This window comes from Heliconius melpomene, chromosome 18 (assembly GCF_056956725.1).
Source record: "Heliconius melpomene rosina isolate 202511_hmr_F chromosome 18, ASM5695672v1, whole genome shotgun sequence".
NCBI lineage: Eukaryota > Metazoa > Arthropoda > Insecta > Lepidoptera > Nymphalidae > Heliconius > Heliconius melpomene.
In genome coordinates, this window is record NC_140406.1 from 15,303,468 (window position 1) to 15,324,156 (window position 20,689).

General features: G+C 32.3%; 1 protein-coding gene across 8 annotated transcripts in view; it reads left to right on the plus strand.

Moving 5' to 3' along the window:
* The window catches only part of LOC146529690 (zinc finger protein rotund-like), a 135,664-nt gene that overhangs the window by 26,979 nt on the left and 87,996 nt on the right, over nucleotides 1–20,689 (plus strand). For 2 of the 8 annotated variants that reach the window (XM_085201350.1, XM_085201352.1), the window contains exon 3: nucleotides 19,171–19,270. In XM_085201350.1, the coding sequence (XP_085057476.1) occupies nucleotides 19,171–19,270 (100 nt within the window). Of the gene's footprint in view, nucleotides 1–16,449; nucleotides 17,089–19,170; nucleotides 19,271–20,689 lie in introns of those variants that run through there. The other 6 variants (XM_085201347.1, XM_085201345.1, XM_085201346.1 and 3 more) reach the window with 6 other exon arrangements.

The following is a 20,689-nucleotide window of genomic DNA, read 5'->3' on the forward strand; positions in this document are numbered from 1 at the left end:
GTTCAGTTTTTTTTATTGTACGTATTTATTATACATAGGTACGTATATGTTTTTATTAAAACAAAAGTCGACAAAAATAAAATGATTTGTCGGTTTAAAACAAAAATTGCAAATGCAAATTTTTTATTTAAGATTTAAATTTTAATTATTATTAAGTACAACCAACTTGAACTTTCAAAATTCAGCGTTAAATTACGCGAGTAAATATGCAATGTCTCGAAATATGTGCAGCTTGCTTCTGTGCATCCTACTAAGCGAGAAAAAGCTCGAAACCTTTTAAAAAAAATCTTTTTAACAAGCTTTTATAAGATTGAGCTATAACTATGTAATAAAAGCTAAGAATTTAATTTTGAACTACTTGTAACAATTATCTTCTATATCCTCATAAAAGGCGGTCAGTTACAGTAGTGTGATGATGAAGCCAGGACCTGAATATTGGAACTCGTCAGAGATTACTAATAAACCATTCGAGCTTAGGCTCATACATTTAATAGTTCCAAGCAAGTATGTTGTTTAGTTTTTTTTAACTATATATTATATTTTATTTATTAAACTCAATTCAACGTAACGTCATGCAAAATAGGTACGTGACATGACGTTACGTTTTACACGTGTTTCGAAACTGAACAACTTTTTTAAATTTCTTTAACAATGACTAATTAAATATGAAAATAAATAAAGCAATTATATGCTTATAATATTACTACGTTAAATGTTATTTATTTTTATATTATAATAAATGTTCAATTGTGATGTTTAGAAATTCAATTAAATTACGCATTATATTGTTTTAAAGTTATTTGTTACGGTTATAATAGTTATATTTTTCTCTAAAGCTGTAAGGGTTTCTAATTAATTATAAATTAATTATTTATTTTATTAATTAATTCTCAATTCGTTTCGAGAGTTTAGATATAAAATTATATAGGTACGTACGTACGTAGTTCCTGAGAGTAGAACCCAACAAACTACTCAGTTGCAATATTATGTATAAATGTAAAATATGGAAATATAAATTTATATCAGAATTACTACTTTCATAACTTATGACAAATGTGAAGCCCGACTTCCACGACGAGCGAAGCGCGCCCATAGAGGACTACGGTGAACCCGCTGCATTCTTATTTCCCATCAGAAAGAGTAGAAAATAGAAAGAGAGTTGTAGGTTATCGTAATGTTTTAATACATTTTTTATAGAATATATAAATAATATTATAATAACCTCTTCAAAAAATTATACAAATATATAATTATATTTTTTAAAATTAATTACAAAATCCTTTTCGACTATTGCTATTACAACTTTCTTACTGTTGTCGAGTTTATTTAACATATTTGTCTAATTTTTATTTTAAATTCAATGTTTCTTAGAAAGTCAACTTGCTACCTACCAAATAGGCTTCATTCGCTTTTTATTAACACTAAAAGCCATCACGAAAAATTATCCACACTTTTAGAAATTCACAATTCCTAGATTTTAGTCAATATTAGGTACTTTTTACGAGTATCAAGATTCGTTGGAACAAGTTTTTTCAATGCAAAATGAAAATTAACAATTGAAAAATGGCTGAACAAACAAAATTCTGCCTGACCGTGACGGATGATCGGCGATTTTAAATACATTTTATTTATATTTAAAAAATATATCCGTACAATGTTCGAGACGCTATTGTGATAGTTTAATAATCGATTAGTTTTTACTGTAAAGTGAAAAAATTTGTAAAAATTCTGCTTTAAAGCGCCCTCTCTCTCCCTTTTTTTAAGAATTCAGTTTTTAGCTGAAATAGAATTGCTGAAAAAATGGTTTTAAAAGCGGCCATTAGGTGGCGTTAGTGTTGTTTTAATTATTATCTTAAAAAAAATACTTTGAAACTGTATTATACTCCAAAAAATAATATTTTGGTAATTATTACTGTAATTTCAATCACAAATTAAAGAAAATTGTTAATCAAATATTGTGTATTTAATATAATTAGTTTTACTTGAAGCACGTTAGTATTTACTTTTACAAACGAACTTTTTTTTATAATATGTTAATAAATTAACTAACTAATAATGTTAATAAATTAACATTACTCTAACTACTATATCTTTACTTACATTAAATGAATATAAAAATAATTAATGTAAAATACTTCCATATAAGAAATCTGCATTTTTATTGGCAATTTTTCACTGATTTCTTCAAAATATTTTTTCAATTGCACTTTTATTCCAGTAACTTACAAGAATATTTCAATTTAACACTAAACAATATGAAGTACAAAATAAATAATAATTATTAATTAGGAATTTTAAGTGGCACCAAAACAATTACACTATAAAAGGTTAAAAACACATCTTTATTGACGAGACACCTAGCGCCACCTCCGAAATAAGAAAAAAGGTATCACTAATTACGTCGTATAAACCGACAAAATAGTAACGACATCGCGTCAACACGAAAAAAATCTAACCAACAACATATTCCTTTCGGCCGGTTAACACCAACTTAACCCTTTACTGCGCATGTCCCTATACATAAGTAGGTGAGGGAAAAAAACACAAATTTATACCGGGTAAATTTTAAACCTATACTTTTTTTTGCGTCCCGCATTTTTATGTCGATCCTTTGTATGTGTGCGTTGTGCCAGTTTTAATTACGTATTGACTTAATTTGCTGGCGAGGCTGGCTGTATCTGGGAAGCTCTGTGCCTTTTCTTATCGAAAAAATAATGCTTTGGCTGTATATCGTGTATACCTTGTACTTATGACTGTTTAATACATGTAGGTTATGTTTTGGTATCTGTATTCGACATAAGTTTTCAATTTTGGGGGGAAATGTATGTAGTGGTTGGAGTTTGTGAGATTGTTGGATTTAAGTGAAGATGTGATACAGGTGAGATGTTTTTATTTATATCTTCTCTGTTAAGTGAGTTATGGTGATTTTCCGTGTCTTATAAATAACTTTGAAGTGATGACGCATGATAACCACCTGTTGATGACTTCAAAGTCATGATAAGCTAAGCCGTACTTAGCTATTCTATTTCTATATTCTAAATTTATAGCAGATTTTTTTAAAATAAAATTATTCGTTTTTAATTTAAGTAATTCTAGTATATAATGTTTTTCTAAATATATTTTAAATGTATTATTTTACATTGTTTACTTAATTATGACATAATATATTAGGAAACATTGTTGTTATTCCTAAGATGAAATGACATTTTTTTTGTTATTTCTAATTAATTTTTGTAAGTAAATCTTAACGCCGCTAACTTAGGTAGCCTAGGTATTCTCGTATAGGTTTTTGAAAGTCTAGACAGATGGCGTTCGTTCCTAAAATATCCTAGCATTAATGGAATATTAAATAAATATTTATTTCGATATTCTTACTAAATATTAATTGTATAATAATTTTAATGGAAGTAAATTAGAATTTAAATTGTCCAGTTAAGTAAAATAAGTGAATTTTTTAGAAGACTTATTTATAAGTTAAGCAGAATAAAAGGATAAACATGATAATGACATTAGTTACCGCATTAAGTTACCTTTACCAAAAAATAATAATACATCGTACAATATTTCTTGTAAATTATGATTTACTTTTTATAAAAACTCTTTAGGAAGACTGGTGTGACCAGACAGGAGCATTAGAACTTTTATAAATATTATAAGTAAAAATATTTTTGGTTCTTAATATTGTTAAGGAAGTTAGAAGCTGTTAAGCACAATATAGATATTTTCACATTTTCTTATCTATCTCGGGATACAGAAGCAGAAGAAATCTGGGAACCTAGCATCAAGACACTTCGCTCTTATTAAAACATTCTGTCCGTCCCCAGTTTTTACCGAATTCCCGAGGTTATATTATACTTATGTGTTGAATGGTATTTAGTAACTAACTAGAGCGGTCAAAAGAAATATAAATATTTCACAACGCCGAGTGGAAATCGAAGCCCCAATCATCTCGTTTACAGTCGCAAACTTGTGCCTGTATGCCACGACGACTTCAAAATTTATTTTAAATAGGTACCTTAATTTTTTTTTATTTCAAACAAATATAGACTTACACAGTTTTAAGAAAAACTAAAATCTATATTTTACACATGTGAAACAAATAAACGTGCCCAAAAGCCCGCAAAGTCGAGTTACATCACTAGCTGACCACCAAATACTATGTATTACAAAAGTTATTTGTTTTAACTATATCACTATACCGCGTAAAGAATGGTGAATGTTATTTACGATTATTTACGTATCTTATAATGAACTGGCAACTTTACAGGCCATAAAGGCTTGAGCCCAAACATTTTATGTGGGCACGCCTCGTGATTGTAAAAATCAGGCTCAACTCTCAAGTGCGAACTATTGTGCTTTGACTGATTGTGGGAAGGAAAGTTATGTATTTATTGTTGGTTTTGGTATCTTAGAAAAAATGTGGTAGATTAAGTATTTAGTAAGTATTATTTAATTTAAAATGGATGATGAATTTTCTCAGTTTTAAGATTACATTTTTTATTTGTTTATGTTATGTTATTTCATGGCTTAATTGAATTGCCACCTACTTAGTTTTACTTTGTCATTGAAAATTTTAATTTGAAGATTCTCTACCAAACTTAGTATGAAGATACTGCGTGCCTCACTTTCCGCCACATTAATCTTGAATTGTTACTGGAATTAATACCTTGATTTTAGTAGCAGCATCGTTAAGGTCATCGGATAAAGAATTATTTCATGTCCCTGCCATGGCGAGGATCTCTCTGTCTTGCTATGCGAGCGTGAAGCTACTTTAGCATATACTATATACATTTCTTTCTTTCTGTATCTTCAAGCTGTATCCCGTATAGGAGGGTAAGCAGAAGAAACCTGGAAGCCTAGTGCTCAGACTAAGGCATTGCATCTTGAGTCGCGGAACTCACCTTGCGCTTTACCTGTATCAGAACGAGGAAAAGAAAATATTAAATATTAATTACTCGATATAATAATAATTTAACCATTATTTACATGGGTATTGAACCATATTTTCATGAATGACAGGCAAAAATATCATAATATTTGAAAACAGTTTTAAAATTATACCATGATTTAGTGCTGAAATTTTAATACCTTAAAGATTTTTTTTTTGTATTCGAATTAGCACCACCATTCACCCGTAAACATTAAAATATCACACTGACAGCGCGCCATGCCCTCTACTTTATGTTTTATGTTTAAACAAACACAAACATGATTTAGATTCAGTGGTGGGAATGTGTCAACGGGACCGATTGAGTTAAGTAGCGGAGTTCAACGCCGTGCTTTGTCAACCAGAGGGAGAAACGAAAATAATGACAATCATAATCTTTCCTCAAGAGGTGGAACCCACAAGCATTTACATTCTGATGCGCGCTGTCCCATTGCTCTACGACGCTATTGTTTATCTACAAAGCATTCCATATTTGTCCAGAGAAGAAATCACTTAGCATTCCATGGATTCACGGAGCAGGTGTCGACCCATCGCGTGGCAGGGTGCGGAGTCGGAGCAGAGCATGAGACTTTCGTCTCCAGTGTAGCTTTAAGGGGTTAAAAACCCCTTTTTTAAATTCGCATTAACACTCGCCCCACAATCCGGGCGCCTCTCTCTACCGAAATTAATATTGCTTACTATTAGGGTATACAGTTAGTTCAGGTTCCCAGATTCCCTCTGCCTACTCTACTCTACTACTAATGCATAAGCATAGATATATATATTTTTTAATTAGGTAAATAAAAAAAAAACATTCAATATTTTTTTATTAAATCAGTCGTATACCGAAACTCTCTCTGTTGCCAAAACTGTTACCAAATTATAGAAATGAATAGATTATAGTTATAGATAGGCTGAAATCATTCAGTAAAATATAGAGTTTTCACTGTTATACCTCTCGTTCCTATTTATACTGTGTGCAAATTTACTCTTTACCTTCGTCAGTTTTATTAGTAAGTAAGAGTACTGGCTTGCTAGAGTAGAGAACTGAGTGACTTAACACTAAGTTCCCTCTGCCTACCCTGCCGTATGCGAGATACAACATGATCGATAGTAGTAGTACTTAATTACTAGTGTAGCTTCCGTTAATATACGAAATTTCTGACCGTTCTCTATAACAACATAATCCAAAATAAATCTTACTTCTAATAAACATCGAAATGAGATGTACAGATAAAAAACCTAATGATACCAGATTCGTTCCGCGCCGCGCAGCTTCCGCTCGAATTTTGAATTTAGAACTTTTTCGTTTTTCCCGCCGGCAGCCATATTGTTTTTGTTTTTTTTTTCTTTTTTTCCACGTTAATGGTTGCCTTACTTTTTTTTGTATATTATTATTGTTTTCGGCTTACGACTAATGATTGTTCGGCGTAATACGGTGGCTGTAATGAAATGGTTCTTCGCCGATTTTTTGCTTTGTAAATTGAATGAGAGTTAATTATTTTTTTTATGTCTTATCTGTATGTATGTATATCATAAAAGTTGTTTTTGGTTGCTGGTCTTAGTTTGTTTACGTTTTTCTTTTATGTGAGAATGTAAATTAATATTTTATTTGCGAATAGTAATAAAAATGTTAACAGTTCCTTTATTAGTTTTATAATTTATGTTGTAATTTGGTCAATATTTACTTTAATATAATTAATGAATAATATAAAATTAAGAAAGCATGTGACTGTAAAGAGCTATAAGGGAGGAGTGAGTTCCGCCACTAACACACAATGCCTTTAAAATTCGACAGAGAGGAAGGAAGGAAGGAAGGAAGGAAGTTTTTTATTGGGCCGTTCCCAATAAAAAACTTCCTTCCTAATAATTTAGTGTCTTAACACTAAATTATTAGGCTCCCTCTCCCTTTGCAACTGTGTTATAACACAGTTGAAGCAAGCAAGATTAGCACATTCAATCAAACAAACTCTTTAGCTTTATGATGAAATAATATTTATAGAAGAAAAAATATCGAGACCGTTTACATATACAATTCTGCCGATTTGCTCCTGAAGAAGGTTGGCTTTGACTGAATGTGGAGAACGGATGAATAGGAGCTGTGGCGCAACCTGAAGGAGGCCTACGTCCGAGTTATTGATGATGATAACAATAACTCTACAAGTAGCGATTGACCCTGTAACCACCAAAATCATATTACCAAAATAAGCAATCAACACTTGAGTCTAAGCAAATATACTTAGAAACGTTTTACTATCCTATTTTAGATATTTTTTTTATAAAACCTCATCCCATCAAATTGGGTGCAGCAGTATCATCGTTAGCGGTGTACCGCAACCGGATGGTCATTATAGCAGCAATCAGGCAATCGCGTTTGTATGAAATGGTTATAAAATATATATCCTTTTGGTAATATATACACGGTGTATTGGTTGTTTTGGCTTCAAGTATATCCTAAGTTCTTTATTAATAGCTTCACGCTGAATCCCGCATTTAGGAGGGTAGATAGGAGGAACCTAGTGACAAATCACGCAATTTCAAGGCATTGCACGTATTGAATGGCTGAATTAAACGCCAAAATGTAAATAATTCACTTCCCTGAATGGGAATGGAACCCACAGCCATCGGGTTTACTGTCACACGCTGTGCCGCTGCGTCACAACGGTCTTGCAAAGTTATTGATGAAAAGTCAGTGTTAAATCACTCGGTGTAAGACTAATGGATTTTTATAGATGAAAAAAAGGATAAAATAAATAATTTAAATTGGCAAATGTGTTATATTTTGTATATTTATTGTAATTATTGATAATACGGACGATCTTTTACGGATGATCTTTTCATTATTTTTTTTATTGAAAGTCCACGTAGAGAAAATCGAATGTAGCTACTAGTACTATATAGTATAGAGTATGACCTATAGGAAAGTAAACATATATTTGATTATTATTACTATTTTAGTACTTTCACAAAGAAAACATAAAATAAAACCAAGTGCACGATAAAATAGCTTTCATACATAGATATGAGAATTTTCTATTCCATAAAGAAGTTCTCTAATGCATTATCCGAAACTATAAGTTATAGCGAGGAAGATAGCGGGAGCGTTCGCAGGAGACTACAAAAATAACAGCTTAGCTGCCTATATAAAGTTACTTTTTTAACAAAACTTACTTGATATACCTACTTGTTTTTATATACTTTTGTTTACTGTGAAAAAAAAATAATATTATGTTTAAAAGCTTACGAAAAAATTAAGAGACTAATTCAAAAGAATAAGGTTATTAGCTATTTACATATATAAAGTTCATTAATTGAAAGGCTTTTTACAAAGTAAGTTAATTATAATAAAAAAGCTTATTTTATGTATATATTTTTCTTTTTTTTTTTTCATTTTTTATACAGGAAAATATTTTTTTTGTGTTTAAATAATAAAAAAAATGTCAAAATACAAACGATAATATTCGTACAATATTTGCAGCAATGTTTGAAATCCTCTGAAATAAATTCATAGAATATTTTATGCATTTTCTGACCGTACGAGGCTCTTGAATACACTGCGTGCCATATTAAATATACACATCATTAAAAAATATTTATTTATTTTTTTCTTATCTATTATGAAAATTACAACGTTCTTAACATAATTTCTACATCTAGGTCCGTGGACCACAATGTGGCCCACCAAGGCGTTGACTTTGCCCGCTCAGAGTAGCACGTTAGTAGTCACCAATTGCATAAGTGGCGGATTTAAATCGCTTCGTAATGTCTTGATCACCGAACGATAACTGACCATTAGCTCTGTCATTGTAATATGTATATCAATGTATGGTCCGTAATTGTAGATACAATTATCAATTTTTTTATGATAAGTCATGTGATTTAGATTATTTAAGTCTGTTTTTTTTCATATAAAAAAGGAAAAAAATCCATAAATAAAAACTTGTAAAAATAATAACAGTATTGTGGTGATACCATTATTTTGCCATATCACGTATTCTTTAGTGCCGCGAAAGAAGGTCGTAAGTACGATATGAGCTGTGTCCTGTATGTGTGTGTGTGTGGTATGTGCATGTGTGCGTCAGCGTAGATGTTAGAAAATAAGTTATTTGCTAGATTTATATGCTATGAATTTATAATTGATTTCATTAAGAAAATATTTCTGAAGCCAATATTCCAAGACGTACGTGTATTACAGTACTGGGGAACGTTTTCCCACGTACTACTCAATTTTAAAGACATTTTGTATTGCAGCAACTCAACCACGAGCTTAGGCTAAGTAAATTAAAACAATTCATTCCCACGCATGGGAATCGAAATCATAACCTCCAATTTTTTTTAATCCTTTTAAAAAAATAAGGATAAAATAGAATAAACACAGCCCTTCCAGCTAGTATTCATTTCTAACATCCATGATAATACTTCATACGAGAAGGTGCATGCACGCACACATGCACACACGACGTCTATTCGGTCTAGGAATAGTTATTTCAGAAAACCCTAGATACAGTTTTGACATTATAAATATTATATTAATAATATATTAAAACTGTTATGGTACAGTGGAAAAGTATTTGATTGTGCAAGGGTCGTAGGTTCGATTTTCTCTCTTTCTTAGATGTAATTATTAAATTAAAATTACGTATTATCTGAAGGAGCGAAAAATTCAAAACGGAATATCACTTTAAATATTGTTGTTCTAAGAAAATTTAATGCTTACAACTTTATACATTAGAAATTTTCCCCATATTTTAATGTGTATTTTTATTTAAAAACGAAATTAATAAAATAATATTAAATAAACATTTTTTTAAGTAAAATTTCGACACCTTTCCATACGATACATATAAATATAGCCACAAACTACTAAAGTGATCGAAACATCGAGTTAACGCAATTCATAAAGGCATGAAAATGATTTGATAAAAAATAATTCATTCTTATCTATATTTAAAATTATAAAGCTGAAGAGTTCATTTGGTTGAAGGCTTAAATCTCAAGAACTACTATTCGATGTGATTCTAATTGTTACTCATTCTTTTTTCTTGAATAGGACATTTATCGAGGAGCTCTATAAACAACATAACATCATTTAAATCTGAGCTTACATAAGTCTTAGTTAGTCTTAGCAGTAGTCGCGTACTAGCTTTAACTCTGACATTATTACTTAATAATTTTGAAAATCAGAAAATTTTCAAAGCATAACAACGAGTGGGTGACTCCACGACCGTCCCTGTATCGACACACACAACCAAACCACACCTGTGTGCCAACTCGTCTTGAGAATAATATATTTTTGTTGCTCTTATATATATTTTTTACTTGCATTTTATATTTTTCCTATATATGTATGTATGTATGTACGTATGTATGAGTTTAGTATATTTTTTCTTTTGCCCTCACTCTGCAGCATTTCGTATAACCGCGGAGCTTTCTAACGATGTTCTTCATGTACAATTTTACTTCTAGATCTTAATACTTAGTAACTTCACGTTATATAGGCAGAGGATAGGTATAGAAAGCTTAGTGTTAAGACACTCCGTTCCCTACTTTTCGCAAAATTTTCAAGACATTACTGTTGAGGGCAGAACTTAACGCTGTGCTTTGTGTCTTTACTCGAGCGGGGTATTATAATCGGGGTCTTATCCCCAAGTGGGAATTGAACATACAATCGTCCCGTTTACCATCAACGCTATGCCACGTTGCCACGTCGGTCTTCATTCATGATAGGTGCATCATTTCTCATCTTAGGTGTATCATTTGATATTTTTAAAAAAACTAGTGAAGATCATTCCATTCTATACTCAACGTATTGTAGAGAAAATTTTCTTAAACAAGATTCGTTTAATATGCTTATTTACGTTTGTCAAACGTAAATTTAGCTAGAAATAAAGTACAAGAGTCGTTTTTTTACTGGTCGTCGCTCGTAACTTATTTGCGTCCACTTGGGGAAGGGTAAGGTAGCACTAAATGGAAATATCCGGTTTTATGGAAACTCCTCTTTCAGTTTTCCCCTAAACTCCCTAATCTCTTAAAAGTTTTTAAACTTAAAAGTTTTTTTTTATATTAAATACATAAAATTTGCAACGCAGGCAACCCGTATAAGAAATAAAAATCGTAATTTATTTTTACTAATCCGTTGTGACGCAGTGGTACAAACTTGTGACGGTGTGTGAAGTGCGGAACGGAGTGTCTTAACACTAGATTCCCCCTACCTACCTATGCTAAGAACGGGATACAGCGTGATCTAAAAAAAAGAAATAGTCGAATTAGGTTTTATTTTTGATGAAAAATATACGTTACTAGGTCAGTGGTTATATTTATATTTCTATATTTGTCCATTTTAAATAACAAAGTTCAAGCGAACAAGTTAGCATAGATAATAATATGAAGTGGTTGGTAAAAGAGACCATTTAGAATATTGTTATCAATGAAAAATAAAACTGTTTTATCTATGATAAGAATAGCACACCATCTTAGCAGCATAACGCTTTTTTCCACATAGCAATGTAAGCAGAGAGCAGCTAGTGTTAACTATTATAATATTTTAGGTCCCTCACGTACCCTGGAATCTAGTGATAAGACACTGCGTTCTAATTAAGACACTTTTGTTCTCCATTTTCCGACGAATTTTGGAAGCACTGTTTCTTCAGTTTGGGAAGTGGGTATTCAACTCCGTGCTTTGCCTCGTTACCAGAGCGAGAAAAGAAAATTTCCCTGCGCCTAGACTAGTCTTAAAAAATCTATACTTATATGTACCTAGTGTTGAGACACTTTGTTCTCTACGCTTTGAGACACTGCCTGTTGCTTGGTGAAACTCAACACTGAGTTTTGTCTCTTATTGCATTATTGCCTACCCTGCTATAAGCTATATAGTGTGAAACTTTAAAAAAAAGTAGTATCACACTACATTTCAAGTTAATTTATATCCCCAAAAGTGCAAAGACGTTTCGTTACGACACAAACCGACAAATGACCTGCTATAGCGATTCTGCTGCCAACCGTCCCAAAGCCGACCTAAAAAATGAACAGCGCTGAGTTGACGCTGACGTGTCTTCAGTCAAAAGATATCCATTAAATTTATCTATGGTGCTTTTAGTTTAATTTATTGGTGGATTTTATGTTTTCTTTTATATTTTCACGCGTTTGTATTAGTTAATGTGGAGGTAGCCCGTTCGATTTTTATTCGAGGGAATGATTTTATTTAATTTTATTTACTTGTTTTAAAGTCACGCTGTATCTCGCACACAGTAGGGTAGGTAGAGGGAACCCGGTATCACCCACGCCGAATTCTGGAGGCTTTGCTTATTGAAAGGTTGCCTCAACACCAGAACAAATAAAATGGAAATATTAAATATTTCATTTCACAAATTCACAATACGTCACACTTTGTATTCCTGAGCCACGACTGGTCTTAATTTTATTTACCCCTAATGTAATAAGTGTAATAAGTTTCATCACTCAACACTCAACTCAACGTCTGAAACACTTCATGTGTCTCACAGAAAGCTGAGAATGGAGTGTCAAGAAACTTTGGTGCCTGCCGTGTTGTGGAATTTGTACAAATGTCTGAGCAAAAGCTTTTTGTGCAGCAGCTAGCGATTAACTACTGTGGTGTCCAGTTACTGTCAAGAGAGATATTTCCATTATATAATTGAGCATCATATTATGTCTAAATTAAAAATAGAGAAGAGATTAGGAGAACATAAATATATTTTAAATACTTTCTGTGGATTTGAATCCACTACTACAATCATCGAGTTCATTCAGTCGCGTCCAAACTATATCACATTTAAGGCCATTTGATGGCACAGACGCGTAAGCATGCATGCTACTGTGAACACGACTGGTTCGATTCCCATCGGAGATCGACGTCAAGAAAGTGAGGATTGTAAGTGTCTTAATGGGAGCAGAGTAGGTTCACATTAGGGTAACATTAGGTTCCCAGGTTCCTCCCCCTGCCTACCTTGCTATGTGCGGAATACAGGATGAAGTTAAAAGTTAAAACAAATTATTATTGTTTTTAGGTTTATGCTTTATCCTTAGCGGGGTAGCCACAGAGAACGAAGCTTCAACTCTACGATCTCTGCATATCTTTTTAGCCGCACGGTGTACGCATTGTAATTAACCTATTCCTCTTCATGTTCCTACAAGATCACTCAAAATCTCTCCGTGCCACTCACTCTTGCTTTTTATAAAAACATGTTAATAATGATCATAGTAATAGTTACTGTTCATAAAACAATTTCTCTAACACTTGGAAAGAAGAGAAAAGACCTGCAGGATTTGAATCCGCGTCGTTTCTTTAGAAATCGTTGAAGAGGCTAAATAATAAAACAATAAACAACTATTTAATTCGTTTTGGAAATTATATTAAAATGATGTCATTAGTGGAAATCTAACACATAATCTTCGGAAGCTTCCACTGTGCCATATGCTGTATCCCGCGTATAGCAGGGTAGGCAGAGGAAACTTGGGAATCTAGTGTTAAGACACTCCGTTCCTATTCAAATACTTCAGTTCCTCACTTTCCACAGAGCTCTGAGGACATTGCGTGATAGTGGTGGCCACACTGCCTCGTTACCAGAGCGAGGAGATAAAAATATTAAATATTTCCTTGAGTGGAAATCGAACCTAAGATCTGCCGCGCTTACAGTCGCATGTTTGTGCCCCTGCGCCATGACTGGCCTCAGATGAAATGTCTAACAAAAATATTTTTTCGATTGGAACGTAGTAGTAGTAGTTCCTGAGATTAGTACGTTATATATACGTTTATAATATTAATACAGAAATATGGATTGAGGAAAACTTTAGTATAGTACAATGATGATATATCAAGGTTTATACTTTTAGTTCTATATACAGCTGCTTGCTGGCTAGAGGCAACGTAATAACGTCTTTTATACCAGGTTCTCTTTGTAAGTTTTTTTCTATTCAGAGGTTTTATAAAAACACACTATCTTAAATTGAGTTAGCGTTCAGTATATTCACCTTAAAAATAATTTTACATTTATAACTGTAAAGTTAAATTTGAAAGCATTTTATATTAGAGACAGCTGAAAATACATTTTCCAACGGCATTACTCTTTGCTTCAATAATAAAAACCTTTAAAAAATAAAGAAAAACCATAAAAGCAGCCGTCTTGCGATGCGTTATCATTTTTATATGTTGGGGGTGCCCAACCCTTTCCCCCCACGCCCGATGCACTCACACATACAAAACACACTATAAATGGGTTAAAGAAAAATGTGTCTACCTGAAAACGTACGATGCATACATTTTTTTTATTCCTCGTACATTTTCTTTTCCATCCGCGATTCTCATATCGGCGATATAAAACTGAAAATACATTAAAATTGAGCAATCAAATTTGAGCTCTATCTTAAATGTATAAAGTCGCGAATAGGTTGTTTTCCCACAAAAAACACTATACCCGCACACGAAAATTTCTCTCATACACATGAAGCCGCGGCGTTTAGAAAAAAAATAAAATGCACACATATAAATCGCGTGCAGTTCGAAAGGGATGCACTCAGAGTCATAAAATACTCACACCAGCGTAAACGCTCACGCACACTGCTACACAGCACTGTCTGGACACACAGACACGTGTGCATACGATACACACACATGCGCGGACGAAGAAAACTGTGAATGTGTTGTGGAAATGCTTTTCCTTGCAGCAAACTCTCGGGAAGAGTTTCATAGCGAATACCTCGCGGTAAAGACATCTAGACGTTCTCTAAAATATATTTTTTTACCTATAAACCAAAACAATCTCAAAAAAATACAAAATCAATCAAATTTCAGAAATATATCACGAAGCTAACAATAAAACTAATAAAAATCAATATTACAAATCTATTTTCTATGCAATTCGCGCCAAAAGTGCTTGTTTTTGCAAATAAAGGAGGAATTAAACGTTTTGTTTTCATTGTCACGTGTATAAGTGGCGTGGTGTGCGTTAATGAGTGTAGGTGTGTGCGTGGCGATAATTGGTCCTTCGCGTGTCCTTATTTCGCGGCATTTGAATATGACATGCATTCTTTTTTTATATAAATGCTTGACTCTAATACTGTGATATTTCTTATTCAAAGTTTTTTTAAGCTATTATTGTTGTTGACTATTTTTTTTTCTGTTATCTATTTTATGTCTATTTTGTTATATATTAGATTGACTTTATTTAGTTAGGTTTTAATGATTTAAAAGTGTATAGAAAATAAATTCCATTTAAAAAGTTGTACGTAATATGCCCATTGATTTTATTGTATAAATGAAATATTTTCTCTAATGAATCTCATGTATCGTAATATTAATTAATTTAATTTAAAAGATAAAGAATAAATTATTATTTTATGAAGAAAAAAAATAGTAAAACTATATATTTTTATTATAACTGTATATATTTGCTGTATGTTCATTTATTTATACTTAACTCGTGTCTTTTTTTAATTCTATTTTAAGATTTTTTAAAGTAATAGTTTCTAAATATAATTTCTACCATACAGCAAATGTTCATTGACAGATAGAGAGATATATTACAATAAAATGTAAGAATTCACTTTCCAAGAGCTTACATAAATTCTATCTTATAGTTTAGATAATAAGACCGATTTTCAATTATACATAAAAGTGAGATAAAGACCTGAGCAACGATAGTGCAAAATTTTATTAAAAATCTAAACAAATATGGCTAATACGTAAAATTAATATTATATTTTATACATATTTTTATATTTTACTTTGTATTTTATTGTTTAGGCTATTTTATTTTTATTTTATTAATCGTATGTACTTGTAATAGGTGTAGGTTTTTAATGTTTATCACATACTACCCGTATTTAGCGTAGTCGGTAAATATAAAGTAATAAAACACTCCGCCCGCCACATATCTGAATATCACTATATTTTTATATGTTTAGCATCCAATATAGCATGGCCTCAAAACGTCAATTCTAACCAAAAATAGTTTCAACGCCGTAAATAATATTTTCCTTTTAAAACTTCTTACACAATTTCACTTTAGATAAAAATATGAGAGGTCACAAAAATATTTCAGCTCCGACCTACATCCGCGACCGCCGTACCGTCCGATCGATTTTAATTTTACTGCCTTTATTTTAAGACATCCATATAACTTTTGTATAAAATAACATTTCCGACTCATAAAAGATGAGAATGTTCGAATACTTTGCTAAAGTTTCACATTCTTGGGAATACATCCAAGTAATTCGTGTTACGTATTCAAATTGTAGATATAATGTGCGAATACTTTTTTACATCCAACGTTATTTAAATAACGAAAATAAAATATCGTTTACCGATATCTAACTAATACTAGAAGAACCTCAATTCAAAATATGTGAAAAAAATAAAGAAAATAAATAAATTCATCAAAATAATAAAAGCATTAATAAAAATTCCAAAAAAAAAAAAACGAAAATAATTTAATAACTAAAACAAAATAGATTTTCTACAAGATCAATCAAAGCAAATCTTTTTTTTTTCAGTAACGGTCCAGCCACCTCCTAACCCAACGATAGTTCCTATAATTACCTAAATAACTTTAATTATGAAGAAATATTTATTTTTACTTTAAATATTAAAGAAACATTAGTGTAAATCTATATTTATAAGATAAGTGATAAAAATAAGTGCCAATAATATGTCTGTGACACTTTCCAATTCAAACGTGTTTTTGAAGAAACAAATGAATTTTCCAATGAAGAGAGAGTTTGAGGAGTTTAACTCCGAAAATAAGGATCAAGATAACACATTTAGTGATGCCAATTCGGAGACTAGTGATGTAGAAAACAATCCAAACGAAGAAGGCGCCAGCGCAGCCTTAGATTATACTGAAAACGCTTTATCGCTGCATCCGGTAGCGGATTTCATAAAAAAAGAATTTCTACCTGAATTAGATTTTACGAATCCGTTTAGAAATCAAAATTTATCTTTCAAAGACAGTTTTCAAAACGCTCGATCTCCTTTTCTTTTGCCGACGCAACTTTATAAAAGTTTTCTGGCCACCCTTGGGAAGAGGAGACGAAATGTTGCGGATTGCTACTCCTTATATTCACGAAATATGCTGTTTTCGAACACATTTTTGGAGAATTCTGATGATGAAAACAACACTGAACGAATATCCAATTCTCCGGATGAGGTAATTAGTATAACTCATAGTTTTAGGCGTTTATGATTTTCAAATAATCAAGTAGGAACTACTTAAGGACGCTTAAGTGCCTCAAGTCTGTTGCCATTTGAAAGAGACTATGAAAAAAAGGGTAATAAGAAAAGCACAGCATTTGATGCTAATTAGAATTAAAGCAAATATTGAGAAAACATTAATATATTTCTGCAGTGTCATAAGCTTATTAGATCTAAATGCAATAGGAATTTGTGCTTATAAGAAACGAGATATACAGCTTAAATTAAGAGCATACATATGAGATTATTTTGATATTCACATTCATCTACATCAGCTAGAATGAACCTTTTTCAAAAATAGTTAATCTGAACTGAAACATCTGTCAATTACCTACATGTCTACTAATATCAGAGTCCCAAAAACTACTGAACAGACTTTGACTGATTAAAAAAGATTATCTTGGTATGATTTTTAGTTTAAGAGTAATTTCTGGACAAACATATAAATATACATACTTTGGAGCTGAAACAGATCATCATACCCACATATACAATTAGAGAAGAATAATGTTTTGTTACTGTTTTTGTGGTCAAAAACAGTTTTAGCTTTCATTTGGAGAAGTAACAAGAAACTTTTTAGGTACAACCTGGTGTTGTTCTTCTTCTTCTTGTCAAATGTTCGTAACGTTAAGTTTTGCCACTACTACGCGTTGTGACTATATGATTCTATAATGCATATATATTTTAAATAGAAATTTAGACACTCTAGAACCACATATCCAAATGACGATCTCCGCAATCTAAATATGTTTTGTAATTTACCAATTCATATTTTTCAATAACAATATAATTATGAATATTCTACTGATTGATATTTAATTTACCTGATGACGTTAATTGTGTAACTTTATCCCTACTATTATTACTCATAGTTGTCAATTTAATTACACTACTTCGTCTGTAGTCTATCTATTATATCAATTTGTTAGATACTACGTTTTACCAACGGCTTCGCCCGAAATGTGAAATAGAATCAGCTCAAACACTCAACCTCAACGTCAAAGAAGTTCTTTCTTTATCACAAGAAAAAACATTTCTTCATTTTGGACCAACTTCAGACAAAACAAACTCTTATTTAGCTCAGGTTGTAACCCGCACATAGCGGAGTAGGCAAAAGGAACCTGAGGTTCCTTAAAAAAATATATAGGTAAATAGTGTAAGAAGAATTCGATTTTTTGAAAGATTATAGATGACACAGAGAGTTTTTCGTCTACTGCCAAGATTATTTGATAACGGCGTCATCTTTGCGAAGAAAGCTATTTATCTGGCAGAAGAACCTTTAGTTTTTAAAGGTGTTTTTATCATATTTGATACAACATATAAAAATTATCACGTATCGCCCGTGCGTCCATACATACTCTGTGATACATCTAAACCGCAGTATTTGGCCCTTCTGTGTCTCTGGCTACTGGCTCCTGATAGAGATACAGCCAAAAAAACTCTAAACAAAGATGGCAGTTCGTTGCGACAATAAGCATCATTTCATAGAAAGTAAATTAGAGGATTGATTCAGTCTTTTGCCTAAAAATATATATATATATTAAAGCATATCATAAAGGCTTTTATAAATTATTATAGTCATTCTCAATTAATAAATTCTTAAGCAAAAAATTAGTTTATAAATGCACCATTTTTTATACTATGTACTAAATACACCAGAATAAAGAATAAAAAATCTATTCTAATTCAACTTCTGATTAGAATCCAGGGTGCTTCTTACAGGAAGTGAGGATAGAGGTCTTTCTCACTTTACTTCTGGAAAGTTATTATATAAAATTAGAAGAAATTTTATAATTTAAGGTGTGTCTGTTATGCACAGGGAGCGTAAAGCGGAAAGAAATCTTATATGAATCGATTACAGAAAAAGATTCAAATAAAATATTGGGTAAAATTAGGGCTGATTTTAAAATACTCTACTAATTTCAGAATTAGTCTTAAAGACTAATAATAACAACATTCCCTAGTTAATTAACTTGTGATGTGATTTCTGTATGTATGATGTAGATCTTCAAACTCCTAACACAATATCTTGTTCCAGAAGGCAGGAGCGTCGTCAGCATTTGTGTGGAGCGGCGGGGGGGTGAGCGGCGGAGGGGGGCAGGAGCAGGCGGCCGCGCAGCCCGCCGCCGTGCCTACTGGTAAGAGAAGCATGGCGATTAACTTACTTTGCTTTAATTTTAGGCTTAAATTAGAGTAAGCAGAGTATCTGAAATAGATTCTCCGGCACCCGTTGCTCCGGCCAGTGTGTCACCAAGATACCATCACAAAAGTGTTTCTCCTTCACACGATAATATAAAGGCTGACAGAGCAAGAAGAAGACATTACGTAGCTTCGGAGTAGACATTACGTTCACCACTATTAAACCCATAACCATTACGTTAACCTTCGAGTGATCGAGGTCAGTCGTGGCGCAGGGGCTCAAGCGTGTGACCGTAAACGCGTCAGATTGTGGGTTCGATTCCCACTTGAGAAAATGAAATATTGAATATCTTTATTTCTTCACTTTCCTGTCGAGGCAAAACGCGGCGTTAATTTCCGCCACTCAAAACGAAATACCCCAGAATTCGGCGGAAAGTGGAAGGCGAAGTGTGCTAACTCTAGGCCCCCCTGCTTACTCTGCTATTTATATATTTGCGGGATACAGCGTGAAGCTGTAAAAAAATCAAAATGACACTCAAACCCAGAACCATTGAACCGTTGCTCGTTGTTTTTTTTTACTTTTTTGCTGCTGTTTTATTGCAAATACTAATTTTTCTCATAATACATTTTTACCTTTAAATATATGTAAACTAAGTTCATAAAAGCTCTGTATATTATTCTTTTCTAATGAGTTTTATATTAGACGGCTTCAGGCGATAGACTTCTTATGAACTTTTTTTTTTATTTTATAACTCAGTAGGTAACCAGAGGGAATCTAGTGTTAAGGTTTTTCGTTTTCCATTTTCCAATCAATTTTCGATACATTCCGTTTGGGCGGCGGACCTTAACGCCGCGCTTTGTATTTTTACCAGAGCGGGGAAATGAAAACAATGCATAAAGCAGAGTTAATTGAATTCTGACTAAGTCGAAAGAGGCATTGCATGTTGAGATGTCGAGTGGCAGAAGTCAACGCCGCGCAGTACCTAAGTTCAAAGATTTAAATTCTAAGTTCTAAGTTTAAATCCTACTTAAAAAAATGTTCTCATATAATACTTCTTTTCTTATAAGATTTTCCTATAAGAATTTAGATGATTTGTCTTTATCTTGTCCTAATAGAATTATGTTCTCTTTTACACGTGAAGGTTGTGAATAAGATTCTCATTCGAAGAAATTATTAAGCACTTTAAATTACCTATGTTAATATTTAATTATTATAATGAAATATTTATTTAAATTTAATATCATTTTCTTCGCTCTGGTGTCGAGGCAAAGGGCGGCGTTGAGTTCCGCCACTCAACACGCAATGCCTTCAGAATTCGGTAGAAAGTGGGGAAGGGAGTGCCACAACACTAGGTTTCCTCTGCCTACTCTGCTGTGTGTGGGATATAGCGTGAACCTGTTTTATTTTATTTGTTATA